Below are 23,079 nucleotides of genomic sequence, written 5' to 3' on the forward strand. Positions count from 1 at the left end.
GGAATTTTGTCACAAAGGGCCATAAGCAAAAAGAAATCTCATCCATTGCCCCAGCACAAGAGACATTCACCAACATAATCAGAAGTGCTCAGTGTATGCAACACTGTATGTTCACATACTGTGATGTGAGTTCATTTTAACGTGTATACATGTGTGTTGAGTGTACATATGTGATCCAATACAGGCATGCCTAGCACTGTACAGGGCATGTACACTACAGAAAATCTCAGGATGTTTGTCATTTAAAGTTTCTTGAAATGAAGCAGCCCATTTCCAAGAGGGTGTACAGGTTAATATGCATGTGTCTAGTCTGTCTATCCTATCTGTGTCTTCTCCATTCTCTCGCTCTTACAGGCATTTGCGTGATGTCCTTCATCATAGCATTAAACACAAATTACATTCCTGTATATTACATACAACATTGTACGTGTATAAACTCAACTGTCCTTTATCCAGAGCTCTCTTAACCTTGCACAGGAGTATGTGGCTAACCAGGGGACATTATAACTATGGATGTGCAGTTTGTAGCCATGAAAGTGTTCTGAAACCTTGAATGCATTCTGCCTGCCCCACAGTCTGTCTCACCCCATGAGTTGTCTGCCTTTGTTTGCAGTTTGAGGAGCTTGTGTATCTCTGGATGGAACGTCAGAAATCAGGAGGGAATTACAGCCGCCACCGAGCACAGACGGAGAAACACGTTGTCCTTTGTGTCAGTTCCCTCAAGATCGACCTCCTGATGGACTTTCTGAACGAGTTCTACGCCCATCCCCGGCTGCAGGTAAAGGCAGGCGTGTTTTATTTCAGGGCTACCGGTGTTAGCAGTTGAACAAATGTCCTTACTGAGCTCTCCGTGCTGCTAGACCTTGCTGTGGGTAATCAGTGCCCCACCCGGCACTGAGCACATGGAAGAGGGAAGCAAAGGACATGTGACAGGAATACATATAAGGTAAAAAATATCAGTTCAACCAGATTAGTCTTCAGTATAGTCTGGTAATTGGTTTCAATTCACTGAAGAAATACATATTTTATCAGTCCTGGTAGATTCAACAGCCTGCAATACATACCTCCCTCTATGCCACAACAATGGGCACACTCTATTGGGGCTGGTTCGGGATTTTCTGCACCGCTTGTTGCTGTAGTATCCAAGCACATTGAAAATGCCTATCTAAATGTGTTATGTTAGAAGATGTTTACCAAATTGAATGCCTTATACTATATAAATAAAATGTTTGCTTGTTGAAACCCAGATGATTTACCCAGCTCCGAATGGAATAATCAAGTCTAATCAGTGCCGTTTATCAGTGAATGGGTGTAACTTTCACCCCACTACTATTAAGAATGGCTCACATGCACCTTGTATTTGAATTTAATTCAAGAACCAATCAAGATTTCACTGTCATCATTGTCAGCCTTGATTCAATGTAGATTTCATTTTTGAAGACTTGTCAATCTCTCTAAATACACAGAGCCCCACTTTTCTGAGCCAAATCTTCAGGCCTTTAATCATTCAATTGTCAGATGTGCCTACATTAGAGCCATTGTGCAAACGTGATTGGGGGAAAACACTGTGTGTGCTTCAAACTCTTGTGACATCTCAGCGCTGGTGCAAAGTGATATCACACCATTAATAGTGTAATGCTGAAACCTGCATAGAATTGCCTGCTCAATCAGCAAGTGAAATGATCTTACCACCCTTGCGCTGTCAGGCTGCCAAGCAAACACTGGCTTTTTTCTTTCAGGATTACTACGTAGTGATACTTTGCCCAACAGAGATGGATATACAAGTTCGGCGGGTCCTTCAAATTCCTCTGTGGTCTCAGCGAGTGATATATCTTCAGGGGTCTGCACTGAAAGATCAGGATCTCATGAGAGCAAAGTGAGTATAGAGCCAATCCTAGCAAGACCCACAGAGGGAGAGGAGGGGAATAGCCCTCCAAGACTCCTGCTGTGGCTACCAGCATATGTGTTCTCTGTTATTCAGAGCAAGAGCTGTGCATGACTGTGCTGTAGCATTGGTTACACTGCTATACAGCTTACTAGATAAGCATGGGAGAGTCAAAACACTGCAGCAGGGAAACTTCTCTCACTGATGGGTGGCTCCAATTGCCATATCGTTTTTTAAAAGAGGAATGCATTACAGTGCAAATCTCCAAGCAGTGGCTGCGATCCATCCATGAATGCTATTTTGTATGCTATTGCCTAAAAATTTTGACAATTCTCATCAGCCAGACACAAAGGTGAAAAGGTGCCATGAAGAAAAGCAGCTTACTAAGGCCTGGTTTACACTAGAAAAATGAGTTAGTTTAACTACATTGCTCAGGGGTGTAAAATATCTATCCTGCTGAGTGATGTAGTTAGGAAGAATTCTTCCTAGCTACCATCTCTCAGGGAGTGAATTAGCTATGCTGACCGGACAACCCCTCCACCCCGAGCCTGTTGGCGTAGGCATGTCTACAGGGAAGCATTCCTGTGGCACAGCTGTGCCTCTGTAGCATGTTAAGTGTAGACAAGCCCTTATTAAAGACATCCATTTCAGTGCTGACAGCTCAAGATATAACAGTAACTGATGCAAACAGTAAAGCCACATTTAAAACTCACTGTCATGGTGCTCTCCTAGGCTGGCATGTTAGTCTGACCCCAGTATAAACAGTCATGAAAGATTCATGCACCACAGATGTCAGTTTTCTCTGCCATCACTGTAAAATTCTTAAAAATAGACATCAGATCATTGAACTCTAGCTAGGGGTCCTTCATTTTGTGGATAACAAGCCTTGAGGGGTGGACTGGAAATGTAATAATGGGGCTTTAAAATTCTTTAAAGGTGCCAATTACTAGTTCCTTTTGAATCTAATCCTACCCCAGTACAACTCTCTTAAGAAACTCTTCACTTAGCTGGTTGTTAAGGTGCCTAGAATAATAGACTGAAATTTTTTCTTGTTTCTGGATTGAGCAGCCAGTAATAGAAGTTGACGGCAGGAGGCACAGAAACCCAGGTGTATCTTCTCCTGCGAAATGCAAGAGCCTGGATGCCCAATGCCTCCTTCTCCCCAAGAGCTGGAGAAATAAAAAAGAGAATAACTCCCTTCCTCCCCTCCCCGCCCCCCCCCCCCCCGCCCAAAGGACCTGCTTTTACTAACTGTGTAACTCTAACTGTATCCAGTAAAGTAACTGGTAATAATAGAGGCCCTTCTAGATCTGAGGATCTCAAAGCACTCTCCAAATATGAATTGTGACTCGCAGCGCCCCGAGGGGTAGCTTAATTCTGTGCTTATTTTTCGAGGGACCTGCCCCAGTGTACACTTGAGTTAGCAGTAAGGGCAGAGGTGGAGTTGAGAAGGTGCAAGTCCAAGTCCCCTGGTCCAACTATTAGGAAACATTTGCTACCTAGAGTGAGATGTGGCCCCTGCACAAGTAAGGGCTGTGTGGGGCAGGGGGACTTGATGCCAGTGGAGTAATGTGGTAGAGCTTTGCTCCAGCTCCACTGCTCCTGCATGTCCCCCCCATGCCCCACCCCTAGAGCACCCCGATGGGTCTCCTCCTTCCCTTACTCAGGGGTGGGACCAGGGGCACAGTGAGTCGCCTCTGCCAGATTTCCTCCAGCAGAGCTCCCGTGCACAGCAGGATTTCTTTATTTGGCCCGAAGTGGCCTTAGCAAATGGAGAGTCCAGCCCAGGGTTCACACTAGCGCAACATGATTAGCAGCTCAACCCAGTTTCAAATGGGCGCAGCTACCCCAAGGTCTAACATGCTAATATAGACAAGATGTTGGCTTCCCCCTTCCCTCCAGCATTGCACATTCTACTGTCCCACTTTCCCTCCTCTCTTCTTCCCTTCCACCCCAGAGCCCTTTTTCCTACTTTGCTTTTCTAGTCCTTTCCCTTTCCCCTGTCTCTTGAATTCTCAGCATGTACTTACTGTGCCGAGGACAGTTTACACATCCCTTGAAACATTGAAACTGATCTTTAATTTTCCTGGCTGTTTGTGTGTCTCTCTCCATTGCCTTATAAAGACCAATGGCGTAAACTCGCTTTGTAGGGACATCGTTCACTGTGTCTGCTGGGGCCTCTTTGGGGAAATGACATTTTAATTAAAATCAGAGAGAGAGAAATCATGTTTAAATCAAGGTAACTGGAGAAAGAGAGAGGGCAACACAAGCGGTCACACTGTATCTCCTTATAAAGACATCGCTCTGTAAAGGTAGCGGAAAGCACCACTGAGGATCGTACTGGGAGAGGGGACAGTGGAAGGCAGCCAGAAGGGAAGGGGCTCTTTGCTATTTAATATTGTGCATTTCACGTGGATTGCTCATTTCCGGAGCGAGAGCACTTACAAGAAACTATCACAGCCAGGACTCTTCCAGGATAGAATGTGTGCAGGGGGGCACTTCTGTGTCTTTTAAGTGTGGGTTCATCCCCTCCCCCAGTCCATGCAGTGCCACAAAGGGAGACTGGAGGTTTGTCCTCACTGAGGGGTTTTACTCCAGAGGTGCTGCTCCAGGGCAAGCCGCTACTGCAGACACACCTGAAACCAGAGTAATCCGCTTATTACACCTGCACGACACGTCTGTTGGGGGTTTGCTCTGGTGCAGCCCTTTAATAAAGTTACTTGGGTGCAAAAATCCTCAGTTGGGACAAGCCCTGGGAGATGCATTTCCAGAGGCTCCTAGCACAGTTCACGCAAGCAGGTTCTAGCATGCATAATTGTGCAGGTTTGTGTATATATTCTGCAGGCCTGTCCCTGTGCCCAGTGCTGCCCTGTGTGGCTCTCCCCATACAATGGACTTTCTCATCTCTGGTGACTCAAGGAATCACCTGTGTCAGACAAGTCTGGGCAGGATCCTGGTGCAGAGTTGCTTTCCAAAGCAGACCGTTAAGAAGCAATGACCCATCCCCGCTCCCCTGCCGTGTTTATTACAACAGTGTTAGGGGCTGGCCAAGGACCAGCACTGTTTGTGTGAGGCACGATACAAACCTTGGGCTTGTGGTCACAGCAGTTAACTCGGGCTTTTACTTGGCTGTTGCCCCTTATCTGTCTCCTGTCTCCCTTCAGCATGCTGGTGCTTTGCATTCAGGCTAGCTGGCCTGTTGTGGGGTATAGGCTAAGCCCATTGCCCTCTTTGCAATCAAACGCAGGCTAAATCACTCGAGTGCTGATAGTTCTCCAGTTCTTCTCACATTCCCCCCCACCCATGTGTCCGACAAGTTCTCCCACAATTCACTGGGAAAGACTCGTAGAGCAGCTGAGTTTTCTGCAGAGCTAAGAGCTTTGGGATATGCCCCAACGTCCCAGTGCCTCACATGAGGGAGTGCAGTGGCAGTGTGGATGCAGTCAATGGGCACACTCGAGTCTGGCTCTGCAGTGTGGCAGCTCGCTCGCGGGCTAGCCCGGTCCGTGTCCTGATCATCCAAGTTAACTCTGCCATCTACCTAGACAAGACAAATGCAGAGCTATGACCTATAGCAATTAGAGCTGCTTTCCACTGTTCACCAAGTGTTTCATGTCTATCGCCTGCCAGAGCCAGAAGCATCCTTGTTTAATTACCTGAGCCTTGCCAGGTCCTCCCACCGCTGAAATAAAACTGTGGAGAAATACCAGATGGCTTTCTGTGGCATTTACACCCACCTGTGCAGAGAGCAGCCATCTGCTTGCAGCCCTGTTAGCTTCCTCCGGGGGTGGTGGCGTGATGCTCCCCAGCGATACTCAGGGTTGTGAGGCACCTTGCCGCTACCTGCCCTTCACATAGGGTCATAGATTATTAGGGTTGGAAGGAACCTCAGGAGATCATCTAGTCCAACCCCCTGCTCAAAGCAGGACCAATCCCCAAATGGTCCCCTCAAGGACTGAGCTCACAACCCTGGGTTTAGCAGACCAATGCTCAAACCACTGAGCTGTCCATGAAACAGCCTCGTTTGTGCCTCCTGTAGCTCAGCTCCCTGAAACCAAAAGCCTCTAGCTATGCAAGCCGCCGGCCGTGGTGTCTCTGTGCTGGCTAGTGACAGACACACACCAACCCCAGCACCCCCTGGAGGTGTTCCCCTGCCGTGTCCAGCCTGTAACCACAGGATGCTCACAGAAATGATCAGGTCCCTGTCCCCAAGGGAACAGTATGCACATGGTTTGACTGGTACAACTGGGATCAGGCCCTTTATAACATCCCTGCTGTTCCCCGTCTGCTGTATTTAATTTGCTACATATTTACTAACAGCAGCATGAAATGACCTTCTCGCAGATTACCTCTGCTCCTCTTGTAACGTGACAGGGATGGGAAGAAGGGCTGGTTACCTGATTCCCGGCAAACATTAGCAGTGCCCAGATGTGCCGTCTTTTATGACTGCCCAGGTATCAGGCCGGTGGACTCTCTAGTTGAGTGCATGTGAGATGAAGAAGCTTGCGGGCTGTGTGTGATTCACAGAACCCTTTGTGTTTTCAGGATGGATAACGGAGAGGCCTGTTTCATTCTCAGCAGTCGAAATGAGGCAGACCGCACGGCTGCGGTAAGACAGGGCTGGGTTTACTGGTGCATCATAGCTGTTAAAGCCAGAGGGGACCATTATAAACTAGTCTGACCTCCTGCATAATCCAGGCCAAAGACCCTCCCCCGAAAGGAGGTGGCAGTTAGCAGAGTCTGGTTTCGTTCTGTGGAACTCTGCTTATGGGTGCTAACAAACTTATAATGCTAATACTAATTTACATTGCCTGGGGCAAGTTATCCCATCCCTTTCTAGGGCAGGGATTCTTGTTCTTTCCTCAGAAGCATCCAGACCGAGATATTGGACTGGAGGAAGTCCTGAGCCAGTATGGTAATTCCAATGTAAATGTAAATGTACCCTCAGTAACACTACAGAGGACAGGCGAAGGGTGACCCCTCCTCATGGTTCAGGGAATAGCATGACTAAAACCCTTGCAATAACAAATCTGTAACACAGAGATTAATAAGCCGGCTGCTAACAGAGATGGCAGTAGAAGCTTGTGTGTTAAGATCAAGAGGGCTGGGGTTCAGTCACTTGAATTTAAGTGCATCCTCTAAAAAACTCTGGAGGGAAATGATGATATGGTTTGAATACATCACTGGAACCAGCTAAACGAGAGGCCTGGTCTGCCTGCTGCTGTCTGGTTGCTGAATGAACAGGGGTGCCTGGGAAGGACACACTGGGTTGAGGTGGGAGGAAGTGACCTGCAGAGTGAAAGTTAGGGTCTCTTTAGGACCCCTTGTAGATCTGTTTTCTTTAGCCAAGAAGGAACCTGCCCTTGAATAGTGGCCACAGAACAAGTTCAGCGTAGGGCGTCACTCCTCACGTAGTGGAGCTAGTTCATATTGAATTATTATTTACCAAGATTTCAGGCATATCTTCTTATCAGATCCCTGGGGCAGGTGGGCATGTATGTAACCCTGTGTGCTGGTATTGGGATGACCCAGATTCTAACATGTACCTGTGTGTATGGCCTTTATCCAATCCTGTGTATATAGCAAATCAGTTACCAGTCTGGGATACCAGGAGGTTAAGGCTGGGCTAGTCAAAGGACCCCGCAGGAAATCTGCAAATCCTAGACTGGACTCAGTTTCTTTTTCCTGTTTCGCTCCCAGACTCCACATTTGTTCTGGAGGGGCAGCCTGGGAGGGTTGGGTGTTTGCAGTGAACCTGCCTGTTCTTGTCTCTCTGTGATCACTATTGCTTGTGAGTTAAGCCTAAAATATGGAGGTGCTGGAACCTACTGAGCTCCCGGAGGGATGCTTATAGCGTTGCTCTTGCCTTTCTCTTTCATCAGGACCATCAGACCATCCTGAGAGCCTGGGCTGTGAAGGATTTTGCTCCCAACTGCCCCCTCTACGTTCAGATTCTAAAGCCTGAAAACAAGTTTCATGTCAAGTTTGCTGGTGAGTTTGCTGTGAGCAGATGTGGGCTTCCCCTGGAAGGCCAGATCCACCTGCCTTACTCACACCAGGAGCCCTGAGGGGAGATGTATTGCTGAACACAGCCACCAGTCTACAGATGTTCCCGAATATTCGCTGCTACTCGCCACCAGTGGGTTCCCTTATTTCTTCCAGCCACCAGTCTGAACCTCTCACTGCCAGAGTTGCCACTGCCCTCGTGGTGTGTTCTCTAGTTTCTTGGTCCTTCTAGCAGCGAATTTTAGGATATTCGTCCTCTGCCTGTTGCATCACAGAAATTAAATTGAATAAAAACGAGCTCCGGAGGTGATCTGACCAGCCTAACTTTGGGACTGGGCAAATTGGTAGAAACTATATTAGGGGACAGAACTATCAGACACATAGATAAACACAATTTGTTGGAAGAAGCAATACAGCTTTTATAAAGAGAAATCACACCTCACCGTTTTATTAGAATTCTTTTGAAGGCACCAACAAGCATGAAGATAAGGGTGATCCAGTCGATATAATGTACTTGGATTTTTAGAAGGCCTTAGACAAGGTCCCTCACCAAAGGTTCTTAAGGAAACTAATTAGTCGTGGGAGAAGAGGGAAAGTCCTCTGATGGATCAGTAACTGGTAAAATGATAGGAAACAAAGGGTTGGAATAAATGGTCATGTGTTCTAATGCAGAGAGGTGAACAAGGGGGTCCCCCAAGAATCTTACTGGGACCAGTCCTATTCAACATATTCATTGATGAGCTGGAAAATGGAGTGAACAGCGAAGAGGCAAAGTTTGCAGATGTTACAAAATTATTCATGGCAATTAAGTCCAAAGCTGACTGTGAACAGAGGGATCTCACAAAACTGGGTGCCTGGGCAGCAAAATGGCAGATGAAATTCAATGTTGATAAGGCAAACAGAAAGTTAGGAGCTATTAGGAAAGGGATAGAAAATAAGATGGAGAATATCATAATGCCACTATATAAATTCATGGTGTGTCCTCACCTTGATTGCTGGGTCCAGTTCTGGTTACTCCAGCTCAAAAAGGAGATAGTGGACTGGAAGAGGTTCAGCAAAGGGCAACAAAGGTGCTTAAGGGGATGGAACGACTTCTGTACAAAGAGACAGAAATGATTAAATGGTTCAGATTAGAAAGGAGACGCTTAAGGGGTCATATATTAGAGGTCTATAAAATCATGAATAGGGTGGGAGAAGTGAATAAAGAAGTGCTATTTACCCATTCCCACAAAAGAAAAACCAGATGAAATAAACAGGCAGCGAGTTTAATAAAGACAAGAGGAAGTACTTTTTCACACAAATGCACAATTAACCTATGGAACTCATTGCCATGGGATGGTGCGATGGCCAAAAATATAAGTGGATTAAAAAAAAATAACTAGAGATGGTCATAGAGGATAGGTCCATCAACGGCTATTAGCCAAGATGACCAAGGATGCAACCCCATGCTTGGGGTGACCTTAAACCTCTTGACTGCCGGAAGCTGGGAGAAGAAGATGGATGGATCACTCCAACTGCCCTGTTCTGTACATGCCTCCTGAAGCTCCGGTGCTGGCCATTGTTGGAGACAGGATACCATGCTAGATGGACCTTTAATCTGACCACTATGGCAGTTCTTATGTTCCTAACAGCTAGTAACGTTAATGTGAGTCACGGACTTAGGTCACTAGCAGAATAGTCCCCCTGGGCCATTATGAGGTAGGCCAGAGGCTTATCTACCAACTCAAAATACAACCAAACTTTTAAACCTTGCCACACATTTCTGAAAACCTTTTAAAAATGTAGTGTTTGTATTTTTAGCTATGGTCCATGTCTTTTAGGTGTTTTCCGGGGAGTGTCCCAAAATGGGATTGTGGGTTCAACAGTGTTGTAAAGTACAGAACAGTTTAGAATCTGTGATCAGGGAAATTACAATGAAGTGAAAGAGCTTTTCTTATCTTCTGAGCATTTGTTTATCCCCATTTATCAGAGGGGTAGCCGTGTTAGTCTGGTTCTGTAAAGCGACAAAGAGTCCTGTGGCACCTTATAGACTAACAGATGTATTGGAGCATAAGATTTCGTGGGTGAATACCCACTTCGTCGCATGCATCTGACCAAGTGGGTATTCACCAACGAAAGCTCATGCTCCAATACATCTGTTAATCTATAAGGTATCACAGGTCTCTTTGTCTGTTTATCCCCATGATAATCTTGCATAATTTGGATTGTGAATTCTGCCATCTCTCTGCCCTCAAACTACCATGTGGGACCAGTGGCAGGATTGGGCCTAAATTCAAATATGTTACCAGATTATTATTATTATTATTATTAATTATTATTATTATTATTATTATTGGACAATGATATTTTTTTTCTTGAAAGAGAACACTTGAGATTGAGTACAGGTCATTAGGCTGTCAGTGTGATACCTCGTCCTTCATAGAATGAATCTGGACCAGGCCCTGGGGTTTGAAATCCATCCCTCTCCCCTGACTCTGCCTTGGGGGGCAAAGGTGGGGGTCTGGACTGAGTTCTGTTTACTTGGCAGGTTTCCATTATGTGAATCTGTTTTTCCTCCCTGCATTTATTCTAGTTTTCATTGCTCCCCATGTGTCATCCAGGTACATCTATGGTACATACTGGAAACACGATGCTTTTTCCTGTGGCCCCTTCTGTGCTTAATCAATCTGCGCTGACTTCACAGCGACTGGAACATGAAACAAACGATCTCCAGCATTCTCAAATAGCTGTGCATGCAGTGCACCCCTTCCCCCCATCCTCCCATGCGTAGCAACTGTCTATGGGTCATTACCAGTTGTAGGAGGTGTGTAAATCAGAAAAATGAAAGTGATGCTCAGAGGGTAGCAATTGTCTTTTTCATTTCAGATCATGTGGTTTGCGAAGAAGAATGCAAATACGCCATGCTGGCTTTGAACTGCGTCTGCCCAGCAACCTCCACGCTCATCACCCTGCTGGTTCACACATCCAGGGGCCAGTGAGTGCTGGTGTTTTACTCATGAACTGTCTTCTGTTTGCTGGAATGGTTTTTGCACATTCTTCACTCTGGGTTAAAAATAGAGATTGGGCCTGAACTACAAAGTTTAGATCTGGATCTATATTAACTTAAATCTGCCTTGAGAGGAAGGATGATCTTGTATTAAAGGGACAGAGACTCTAGGGTTTATTCAAGGCTTTGCCACAGCCAACCTGTGTGACCGTGGGCCAGTCACTTAGCCTCTTTGTGCTTTAGTTCCCCATCTGTCAAATGGGGACCATAATGCATCCTTTCTCCCACCCTTTTCTATTTAGATTGTATGTTCTTTGGGGCAGGGACTATCTCTCATGTTTGTAGAGCATCTACCTGACCTTGGTTGGGATCTCTAGATGCTATCAGACTACACATGATCAATAATAATTATAGCTCCAGCCGTGTATCTGATCACCTTCCCTCTGGCGCCTTGTGTCCTGGGCCTTGATTCTGTCCCATCTCTAGTTAAAAAGCATAAATCTTACAAGAAAGAATAATACTTTTGAATGTCCTCTGTGACCCATTGAACTGGGGCAGTGTCACTTGCCTTGTGAGTACAAAAGTCACATAGCTGGAGCTGAAATCTGCACACACTTTATTTGGATCTAGCTTGAGAGAGGAACATTAGGTAATGAACAGAGAGACCCAGATGGCTGGCAGGAAGTCATAGGCATGGCAATCGTATCTTGGAGAATGGCCACCCACAGATTTTGTGCCATACAGGGGGGGATGCACCCTCTCTGCAGATACATGACTTAAGGACTGGCACCGTTTGTCCAGGCCCCCACCACCACTCAGAACTCGCCCACTAAACCCAGCAACTGAAATGAGACCAAAGTAAATGAGACCCACAGGAGACTAGACTATTATGTGCCATAGGCAGAGAATAGGAGGGACTGAGATGCACCAATGCCCAAGGCCCCTGCAATGGCAGGGAAATGATTAAATGAGATATACCCAGATAATCCTCATGCTGCAGAGGAAGGCGATAAACCCCCAAGGTCCCTGCCAGTCTAACCTGGGGGGAAATTCCTGCCCGGCCCCACATATGGTGATCAGTTAGACCCTGAGCATGTGAGCAAGAACGAGCTGGCCAAGCCCCTGAGAGAGCAAGAATGCTCAGAGCCACTTCAGAGCCTTGTTCCACACCGCCATCCCGGTCCAGTGTCTCACTTCCAGGCATGATGTTTCAGAGGAAGGACATAAAAAACCCTCCCAGAATATAGTAGGGAAGAAAATCCCTTCCTGACCCCAGCCAGTAGTCAGCTGAAACTCCTCAGCAGAATCATAGAATCATAGACTATCAGGGTTGGAAGGGACCTCAGGAGGTATCTAGTCCAGCCCCCTGCTCAAAGCAGGACCAATTCCCAACTAAATCATCCCAGCCAGGGCTTTGTTAAGCCTGACCTTAAAACCTCTAAGGAAGGAGATTCCACCACCTCCCTAGGGAACCCATTGCTGTGCTTCACCACCCTCCTAGTGAAAAAGTTTTTCCCATATCCAACCTAGACCTCCCCCACTGCAATTTTAGATCATTGTTCCTTGTTCTGTCATCAGGTACCACTGAGAACAGCCGAGCTCCATCCTCTTTGGAACCCCCTTTCAGGTAGTTGAAGGCAGCTATCAAATCCCCCCTCATTCTTCTCTTCTGCAGACTAAACAATCCCAGTTCCCTCAGCCTCTCCTCATAAGTCATGTGCTCCAGCCCCCTAATCATTTTTGTTGCCCTCCGCTGGACTCTCACCAATTTTTCCACATCCTTCTTGCAGTGTGGGGCGAACGTCAGAACCCGGAAGGGAGCCCCAGGATGGTTGAGCCCTGCTTGCACCATTACAAGCAACCCCCTTGTACAAATGCACTAAAACATTTTAAAACTACTTACGTTGTTTGCCTCCCACAGCTCCTAGTGGGCGGCTGTTCCAGAACCTCCCCCCTCTGGTGGTTAGAAACCTTCTGCTAATTTCCAGCCTGAATTTGGTCCTGGCCTGTTTATATCCATTTGCTCTGGTGTCAACATTGTCCTTTAGCTTCACTAGCTCTTCACCCTGCCTGGTATTTATGCCCCTAATGTATTTCTACAGAGCAATCGGCTCCCCTCTCAGCCTTCTTTTTTCCCATGAAATAGGAAGGCAGTTAAAATCAGAAATTAAAATGAGCCTGGAAAGCGCGGCAGGTTATTGAAACACACAGCCATGATCTTAATGCTGGTGGCCTAAAATGCAGCCTCATCTTTAAGATCTCCTGTCATTCAGTGTCCCTTGTAATAATGCTGTATAGAGCAATGCAGTCCTGGACGTTGGTCTCTCCTCATCCTCAGCTGGCATGAATTGTCCTTTGAGGTGGGTGTAGCTGTAGGGAGGTTGGAGCCTCTTCATTCTGTTGGGATCGGGAGGGGTGGGGTGATCTCCAATGCTGAACCATGGAGATTTGTTACAACGCGGAGAGGAGTCCTGCCACTGCTGCCTTCCCTCACCCTTTCCGACCCCATCGCTTAGCCGAGAGAGTGGGCCCTGTGGCCTGCCCGGCGTATTTCTGTACTCAAAGACCCTTCTGCTCAGGCACTTGTGAAACAGGATGACAGCAGAGCAAACTTTGGGTCTTCTTCAGTCATTCCAGGAGGCTGTTATCAATAATCTGCATGACGCATGGAGCAGTTGGGTCAGGGGGCAGAGGTGTTCAAATGCCCTTCACTTTAGTCTGGGGTGGCAAATACAGCACTACCTCTCGCAGCGGAGGGCCTCCTGAGTGTGATGCTTCAGGCACGGATTTTGGAGGCGCAGGCTCATCAGTCCCCCCCTGCAATTCTCTTCCTGGCCACCAGCTTCCCCAATGACACATCCTTGGAAGGGCCCACCTGGACTGGCCCTGTAATTCCCGCAAGAAAACTTTAACCTAAACAAGGTCCCCCACTTGCCATGGGCTTGGAAAGCATGCTGGCCTTCCAGCAAGGTGCCCAGATACCACAGTGATGGGGGGAAAACCCTGCTGAGATCGCACTGTGGTGGTGAAGATGAGCACAGGCCCTTAACAGGCAGGGTTCTGTTCCTCTGGTTACAGAGAAGGCCAGGAGTCCCCGGAGCAGTGGCAAAGGATGTACGGGCGCTGCTCAGGCAACGAAGTATACCACATCCGCATGGGGGACAGCAAGTTCTTCATGGAATACGAAGGGAAAAGCTTCACCTACGCTGCCTTCCACGCACACAAAAAGTGAGAGCCAGCCCGGTTCGGTACCTCCAAGTCCTGGCATGGGGCTCCCTTGGGGCTTTTGGTACCGGTCTCACATGTCATGGTCATTTAACTCTAAATAGTGGGGCAGTGGGGACTGGATTAATCCAATTACCTCCAATACTGGTTTGGAAAGATGCAAAGTGAGAGGAGAGTTTGCATTTGCTTCCGTTTTCCATGCACTGGGTCAGTGACGCTGGTGTGACACGTTCGCGGAGGCCCATGCAGTAGCTTTGCAAAAGAAACCAAGAGTCTTTTCTAGGGAGTGGCCTTGAATGTCCACATTGTACTTCTGCCTTAGGTATGGCGTCTGCTTGATCGGCATCAGGAGGGAAGAGAACAAGAGCATCCTGCTGAACCCTGGGCCGCGGCACATCATGACGGCGTCTGACACCTGCTTCTACATTAACATCACCAAGGAGGAGAACTCTGCCTTCATATTCAAGCAGGAGGAGAAGCAAAAGAAGAAAGGGTTTGCAGGGAGAGGGATCTATGACGGCCCATCCAGGCTGCCTGTTCACAGCATAATTGCAAGTATGGGTGAGTTCTTCTATCTCTCCCAATGGAAGAGAGGAAAGTGGCACAGCCTGTGTGAATGAGCAGAGGAATAATGTCTCCCACACGCCTCACTCTATTCTTCATGGTGTTTGGTTTTTTTTAAAATTCCTGTTGAGTCCACTGTGGGTAATTCCTTTGTGGTAGAAAACCAGGCCCCTGCTCAAAGGAGTTTTGTGAGTGGTAGATGTTTGGTAATGAGCACATGGCCTCATGGTGCTACTGGGATGTGAAACACCTTCACAGCTAAGCATGAGTGCTTTGCCATCCTTCTTCTGCTGAACACAAAGGACCCAGCACCTCTGGGTTGGATGAAACCAGAAACTTCACCCACGACCCAAATCCAAACCTGAATTTGAACTGTTGTGAAAGCTGGAAAAATTCAGTCTACTTTCAGTGGTCTCAGGGAGTTCTGTGTAGTGGTTAGAGTACAGAATAGGGAGTCAGGATTCCTGACTTGTACTCCTGCCTCTGCCAGTGATGTGCTGTGTGACCTCGGCCAAGTCGCTTAACCTCTCTGATGTAGCTACACTGTTTGCTGGTGAAGACCGTTTTTCACCTCCAGTGCTGCTCTTCCATTGAGAGCAACAGAGGAGGCTACAGGGTCGACAGGGCTCCAGTTGTGCTTGTGCATTTGTATCACCCTGTTGTCTAGTCCTGCTCAGAGCCATATGTACACTGTTGCTTCCGCTGTTGCTACACGGGTGGGAGCTGTACTGGTGGAGAATTGTGGCTATGGAGTTTGCAAGCATAGATGCTTTTTCACCATTTATGTAATGGGATAACACCACCTACTTCTTAGAGAGCTTGGGGCGTAGCTCATTTTGCAAAAAGCTTAAGTGCTAAGAGTGCATGCTATTAGGCATTTCCTGGTTGTGCTAATTGCTAATAATTTCTAAGTAGTCATAACAATATGACAGATCCAGAATATTGTATTACTTCAAAAGACACTAGGAACAAACGCTGCCTTGAGTTACACATTCACTGATTTCACTGGGAGCTCTGGGTGCAACTAGGCTTAAGACTGAGTTGATCCTCTTACAGATCCAGGCTGCCAAGGAAACAGCAAGCTCTGTACAGTTCTGTTCCCTACAGTGATTAATGAACACTCTCCCTTTCTAAGTTACCAACCTCCCTTCGCTGCAGAAATAGCTGCTTTCCATGCTCTTCTGTCTGACACTTCCCTCCCCTCCTTGCTGTCTATTGTTCAGTAGCTGAAGAGTCACAGGGGAAATTAACTTTCTGCCATTTCCCCTCTGCAGGGAATCCAGCACCTCCCTTTTTGGTCTCTGGAGAAAGGGAGTGAATTTCTCTTTGGCAAATTTGTTTGAATCTGCACTGAAGGATCTCTTGTACTCTGCAGTGGTGCAGATGGCAAATAAATAAGCCAGTAGCACTTGGCTCATTGGCTTATAACAAGGAAAACAGAGGCAGGGAGAAAAAAACAGTTAAAAATATTGCCAGCGATGGAATCCCACATGGCCCTTCGCACAGCAGATGTCTGTGTATTCACCCTTTTGAAATAGCTCAGACCACATGCTGTCGAGCGAAAGGGAGCTCTTTTCTCTCATCCTTTTGCATATGCTATTCTTGGTCTTCAGCTTCTGTCTCCAGACGAAGTGAATCCCTGAAGTGACTTCATGAGCATTCATGTTCCTACTTTTGGCAAAAGCAAGCAGCATCGTGTCTTGGGGAGGGGAAGCGCCATAACTGCACCTGCGTCATCTCCCTGCCAGTGCAGGATCATACGTGCTCTTGCTGGGAAAAGCAGCTGGTACCCAACAAAGAGCGAAGTGAAATCATTAAGGGAAGCTGGTCTTGCCATGGAGAGTGTAGAGAGAGGCTACTGGGCCAGAGCACTAGAATGCAGCTTTCCTGTTCTTTCCCCTAGTGAACGACCGTTTGTTTTTAAATTGCTCTTAGCAGCGAAATGCCATAAGCAGGTTATTAAAGTGGTTTATGTTTCTGTCATGCAGCTGGCCCCTGCTCTCGCCCAGGCTCACAGCTATTTCATAGCCCTACTGAGTGCTGGGAAAAGCTGCACGGCTTGGGTAGAGGTTTTGATGCATGCGGCTCTCTGCCTTCCACACACTGGAGAGACAGAAATCTGGGAGGCTGCCCCGTGTTTAACCTTCCTAGCTCCGGAGAAGGGGCCGCAGGAGATACTTAGGGCCATGTTGTCCCCTCTGCAGCAGCTCCCCGTGCTCTACAAAGATCCCTCGGTGGGTGCATGATGGGAATTAGGAAGGGTGGATCCAGGGACCAGCTTCTCTAGAAAGCATTGTGGCCAGCTGCCCCAGGACACATTCATTGGGAGTTAATGCTGTGACCAGCAGACTCTGCTACTGTACTGCCACAAGAGACTCCTCCAATGGCAGCTGGCTCCTGCTGGCTCATTGCCAGGGGAGCGGGGGCCCATGCACTAGCAAGGAGAGGTAGCCATTCCAGGTGAGAGCTGTCCATTACTTCTACCTCTACCCCCGTCTCATGAGTCCCCAGGATCTGCTGGGCTGGGAGGCCGTGCTCCCTCCCCTACAGGCCTTGTGTGTGGGAGCACTGGCTTCCCAGAGCTGTCCCTTTCAGGAGGGTTCGAGCAAACCCAGGGTAATGTCTGTGCCTGGCCTGCCTTGCTTATGAAGTGCTTGAACATGCACGGGACAGACTGGAGTTGCTGCAGCATGGGATATTTATGAGGCAGGTATTAGTTTGCCTCGGATGTATTTCTACTGGGGCTGGGTCATTGCTCTGCACAGTACATAGGATTTGCAGCGGGACAAAGGGATTGCACTGTGGTACTGTGTGAATTGGTCACAGAGATCTCCGCAGCAGCAGCCCACAGAAGGGAATGCCTGCTCTCACTTCTCAGCTTGGGCATGTACCTGGCCTGCATTTTGGCTACTCCCTGCACTTGGCCTGCGAGGTGCTCTACTGGTCTGCCATTATTGCAAAGGGGATAGACAGCAGCTTTTCAGCAGTTCCCTGTAGCCCTCTGGTTTCAGGCTGTCCCTCCATATTTCACGGCCTAATTCCAGGGCTTATAGTAACGAAGTTCCACTCATTTGCTGCAGAAAGCAGTGAGACTCTGTCACTGATGGCTTTTTAACCTCATGGCATGAGCAGGCTCAGCTATATTTGCTATGATTCATCCTCCTCCCTGGTCTCTGTGAGCTATAACCTTACCAGCAAAATTCATCACTGAGTATTATATTGAATTATTCCCAACGAAAAAAGCTTGGCTGGATCAACCTCTCCTAGCTGTAACAAAATGATGGCAAGAGAAAGTATTTTTGTTCTGGGTTTGCACGGCCCTGAGCACAGCCCATGACTGGGGCTCTCAGGTGAGGCATAAAAAGAATAAGAAGGGTAGAGTGCCCATGGCTTTACCCACATAGCTCTCTGCACACAGCTGACCCGAACGTTCTCTCCTAGGATTCTATTCCTGACCCAGCCACTGTCTGCTGTGTCCATGAACAGCCCGGGTTTCCTCATCTGACGTGCTACCACACAATAGTTTGGTTAATAAACTAGAATGATACAGAATCTACATAGCACACATTAAACGGATTAAACACTGGCTCACTGACAGATCTCAAAATGTAATTGTTTTCAGTGGGGTCCCACAGGAATCGGTTCCAGGTCCTACTCTATTTAACTTTTTTTCTTCCACCGACCTGCAAGAAAATATAAAGTCATCACTGTTAAAGTTTGCAGATGACACAAAAATTGGAGGAGTGTTCGATAATGGAGAGGACAGGCACCAGATACAGGGTGATCTGATCCCTTGGTAAACTGGGCGCAAAGGAACAATCTGTGGTTTAATACAGCCACATGTAAATATAGACACCTAGGAACAAAGAATGTAGACCATAGTTACACAGTGGGGTCTCTATCCTGGGATAAGGACCTGGGGGTTATGATGGATAGTCAGCTGAACATGAGCTCCCAGTGTGATGCGGAGGCCAGAATAGCTGGAGTACTCCTTGAATGCATAAACCGGGGACGACTGAGTAGGAGTAGAGAGGTTTTTCACCTGTATTTGGCACTGATGCACCCACTACTGGATTTCTGGAGTCCACAGTTCAAGAAGTTTGTTGATAAATTGGCGAGAGTTCAGAGAAGAGGTGCAAGCATCACTAAAGGATTGGAAAACGTGCCTTGTAGTGACAAGACTCAGGGAGCTCAAGTATTTCGTTTAACAAAGAGAAGGTTCAGACGTGACTTGCTCAGAGTCTATGAGTATCACACAGGGAACAAATATTCGCTAATGGGCCCTTCAATCTAACAGGCAAAGGTATAAAAGATCCAATGGAAGCTGAAGCTAGACAAGTTCAGACTGGAAAGCAGGCAGTGGGAGTCATTAACAGTGAGAGTAATTAACCATTTTTAACAACTTACCAAGTGTCCTGGTGAATTCTCCATCGCTGGCAATTTTAAGATCAAGACGGAATGTTTTTCTAAAAGATCTGCTCTGGGGAAGTGCTCAGGCCTGTGCAATAGAGCTCAGACTAGATGATCACTGTGGGCCTCTCGGGCCTTGGAACCTATGACTGTAAAACAGGGATAATGCTATTTCTCCCTCTCTAGCTTCTCAGATGGAAAATACTCCCTGCAAATGCTACTTCCCAGCATGTCCATTAGCATTTAAAGGTACTTGCTCCCAAAAATACCCCATGCCTTGGACAGAAGAAGAGGCTCTGTTGTCTGCATTTTAAATCCTGTTTATCTTGCATAACTTGGCAAATGGCACAGGTCGCTCTGAAGTGCATGATGCACTTTCTCCAAAATACCATGAAACATAATTTCCAGCTTCTCTCTGGGCAGCCTGAAATGGGGGTTGTTGGGAGAAGCCCAGGCAGAACAGGAGACTGTATTTCAGACAAATCATTTATCCATTTACACTCAAGAGCATCCATTCGCAAAGAATCTCCCCGCAGCAAGACACAAAGCCCCTCACTGAACAGCACTGGCTGATGTTCTTGTTACTTGGCTTGTTCTCAGTGGGAGCTTTTTCAAAAGTCAGATGAGAGAGAGAGAGAAATTATATTCCACAAGTAGGTCACTCAGCATTCAGCTAGTTGGCTAGCAACAAGGGGGGAGTGAGCCGAACTCCTGCTCTTTGTTCACTGTGGCAGTCACTGCTTTTGTAGCTATTTTAAAATATTTGCGTTTGATGAAGATTCATGAAAAGCCGATGGTCACGATTTCCAAAAGTGACTGCTGAGTTTGAGTTCCCAACTCAATACACCTTAACAGCACCTGATTTTCAGAAAGTGCTGAGCACCCCATCCCCCTGAAAATCAGGACCTTGTAAGGGGTCTCAAGTTGGGCACCCAATTAATGGAGGAACCCAGAATCACTTCTGAAACCTTGGCCCAAATAAAAGCAGCAAAGAATCCTGTGGCACCTTATAGACTAACAAACGTTTTGGAGCATGAGCTTTCGTAGGTGAATACCCACTTCGTCAGATGCAAGAAGTGCATCTGATGAAGTGGGTATTCACCCACGAAAGCTCATGCTCCAAAACGTCTGTTAGTCTATAAGGTGCCACAGGATTCTTTGCTGCTTTCACAGATCCAGACTAACACAGCTACCCCTCTGATACTTGGCCCAAGTAGGTAGGAGAAAAGTGGTGGGATTTTTTTCAAGGAAGTGAGGAAGAAAAGTGCCCAAGTCCCATTGAAAGTCAATGAGTGCCTAATTCTCTTATGTGGGCTGAAAATCCCATGCAGACTCTCCATTTTGAATATTTAATGAGATGGCAATATTCAAGAGCAACATTCTGCCCTTGCTTTGTCCTGGCTTTGCATGTTTGGGCACCACACGTTGAGCCACATTTATTTTACAAGATGGATGGAGACGACTGGGGGTTTAATGGGCGGGGAAGAGGAGCAAGCACTGAGCTGGAGGTGCATTTTCTTTGAGAGACAGCAAGAGGCTATGAATCAGTGAGGTTAACAGCTCCCCGCTACTATGAATTACAGCTTGGGAAAGAGAAAGATTTGTGGAGGTAAAGCTGAAAGAGTTAAGAAAAATGGTCCTTGAGTTCTCTGGACAAACGCTGCTCTTAAGAGCCGTCAGCAGTGTGGGTGGAGAGCGAAGGATGAGCCAGGGACGGTGTTGTTAATAATACCGCTCCGAAAATCTTTAGGCCCTTCCATCGGCAGATTGCACCGTGTTTTCTGAATGTCAACTAATCATCTGAACTTACAACAACCCATGATCATGGTAAGAGGCATGTGTTGATAGCAGTGCTTTAGCCACCATGTGGGCTGCAAGGTAATATAAACAGCCTCTCCTATAGAAGGTTTCCAGGATACCTAGATCAGTGTAGTTGTGCCACTGTACACATTGTAGAGTAGGCCTAAATCTCCTCTCCAGCTACTGACTACAGCAAACCCACCCACGCTAGTGTGTAGATACACATCTAGGATTTTAGTGGCCATTTGGAAAGATACAAAGTGGTTCCACCTAAGCATAAAAGGATATGAGACATATTAGTCTGGCATGGGTATTTTGCCGGTGACTCCTCATTGTATTTTTTAAATTCCCAGGTGTCTGACATTTTCATTTGACTATGACTAATTCATGGGTGTAAACCAAAAATCCCTTTTCTAGTCATTCTTGTAATATTCTCCTTGGATCCGTGCTCTGGTTTCCATTGTGGCCAAAACTGTACCCACATTTTAACAAGAACTTGGACATAGTTTAGTGAACTTGGAATCTGGAACTTATTTATGAATGCAAGAAAATGAGCAGTTTTAAACATTTTTTTCTTTTAATCTCAAATGTTTGAGGATTCTTTGGTGAGGAATGTCGGTGGCAAGGGCGTAATTCGTAAGGGATTTAAGAGACTTGAAGTTCAGTAGGACTTGCGCTCCTAAAACCCTGAGTGTTTCTGATAATCTCTCCTATGAAAAACAGTATGGGAACCCAAAGCCTTGTAGTTGTCCCACTAAGACTTTTCAGAAAAAGAAAAGTGCAGTTTATTCGTTACAGTTAAGGCTACGTTTTAGTCATGGGTATTTTTAGTAAAAGTCATGGACAGGTCATGGACAGTAAACAAAAATTCACAGCTTGTGACCTGTCCATGACTTTTACTATATACCCCTAACTAAAACTTGGGTGGGGGGCTGTGGGTGCTCTGGGGGGGTGTGGAATCCGTGACTTCCATGACCACCGTGATGGACTCGCAGGCTTAGTTATAGCCCATAATGCCAGTGGCTGCTTGCTCCGTCATGGGGTTGCTGCTTTCAGCATCCAAAAAGAGTTTAAGATCTGCTGATGAACTGCTTGGAAAGCAAGCCAGGTAAGGCGGGGAGCAGCTGCCACACGGGGATATTTTCACATTGTATGTTATGATGTGATTTTTCTGAACCAAGCTTTTAGGACTCCAGAATGTTCATAAGCAGCAAAATACTTGCTCTAGCAACTGTGCAAGCAAGCAGAATGTTCCCATTTTTAAACTATGGGAGCCAGTGGTTACCCTCAGATGTTCCACTCAAATATGGGTTATTTTGAGCTCAACTATAGTAAGAAAATGTATTGTGCTATCCGGGGAATTCAGTGAGTTGGAAAAATAACAATTAGAATCACAAATAAGAACGGGTCGAATTGAGGGAAGAAGTTACCCCTCCTAAACCCTCCCAAAAATCCAGCTCTGTCCCTGTGATGTGCCAAAATGAGACTTCCCTCACATGAGAGCTCTATAGTCTGATCATCCCTTGCCTGTCATGTGAGCTCTGCCGAGCAATGAAATTGTTCATTATGTGTTTACATGTTTATTGTTTGGCTTCAGAGTCACTGTCCCCTTGGAACTGAATAGGGTAACCTCAGGTATAAATGTTCTCCGCATTTTCAGAATGGGTTAGTTCAAGTTTTGTCAGATATTTTTCCCCAAGATTTTTATAAATCAGACCAATTTTATAAATTCCCAGTGAAGGATGGAAATCTTGCCTGTCGAGGGCTTTGGATGTCATTGTGAATATGTTAGACAGCCTGAGAGCTGCAAATATTTCCCAGCCATACAGTGAAGGGGGCACCTGATATATCGATCATTACCCTGATGAACACAGATTCAGTTTTGCTGTGTTGCAAACCTCTGTCACTACAAGGATTCAATCCTGCAAGGTTTTGAGCACTGTGGCCTGGATCCAAAACACATAGATACATGCTTAACTTTACGAGTGTAAGCAGTGCTATTGATACAGCAGAGCAGTGAAAGTTCCCCGCCTTGTGTCTGGGATATAAGTATTTGGCTACCCTTTATATCAAGATTCCATTTATAAGTTATTAATAGCTGTCTTAATAAAGGGTAACCAATTTTTATAGAGTCTAATGGGTCAACAGGTTGCTTAGAACCATCTGCAACACCTTATGCTGATGTGCTTAGAACCATCAGTAA

At 46.6% G+C, this 23,079-nt stretch overlaps 1 protein-coding gene across 13 annotated transcripts in view; it reads left to right on the forward strand.

Moving 5' to 3' along the window:
- Window positions 1-23,079, forward strand: part of KCNT1 (potassium sodium-activated channel subfamily T member 1) — a 193,344-nt gene that overhangs the window by 140,738 nt on the left and 29,527 nt on the right. For 11 of the 13 annotated variants that reach the window (XM_050926686.1, XM_050926674.1, XM_050926677.1 and 8 more), the window contains 7 exons: window positions 614-778; window positions 1,740-1,876; window positions 6,431-6,494; window positions 7,768-7,876; window positions 10,757-10,865; window positions 13,956-14,105; window positions 14,425-14,663. In XM_050926686.1, coding sequence (XP_050782643.1) covers window positions 614-778; window positions 1,740-1,876; window positions 6,431-6,494; window positions 7,768-7,876; window positions 10,757-10,865; window positions 13,956-14,105; window positions 14,425-14,663 — 973 coding nt within the window. The remainder of the gene's footprint in view (window positions 1-613; window positions 779-1,739; window positions 1,877-6,430; window positions 6,495-7,767; window positions 7,877-10,756; window positions 10,866-13,955; window positions 14,106-14,424; window positions 14,664-23,079) is intronic. The other 2 variants (XM_050926680.1, XM_050926687.1) reach the window with 1 other exon arrangement.

Source organism: Gopherus flavomarginatus, chromosome 17, assembly GCF_025201925.1.
Source record: "Gopherus flavomarginatus isolate rGopFla2 chromosome 17, rGopFla2.mat.asm, whole genome shotgun sequence".
Taxonomy (NCBI): Eukaryota; Metazoa; Chordata; order Testudines; family Testudinidae; genus Gopherus; species Gopherus flavomarginatus.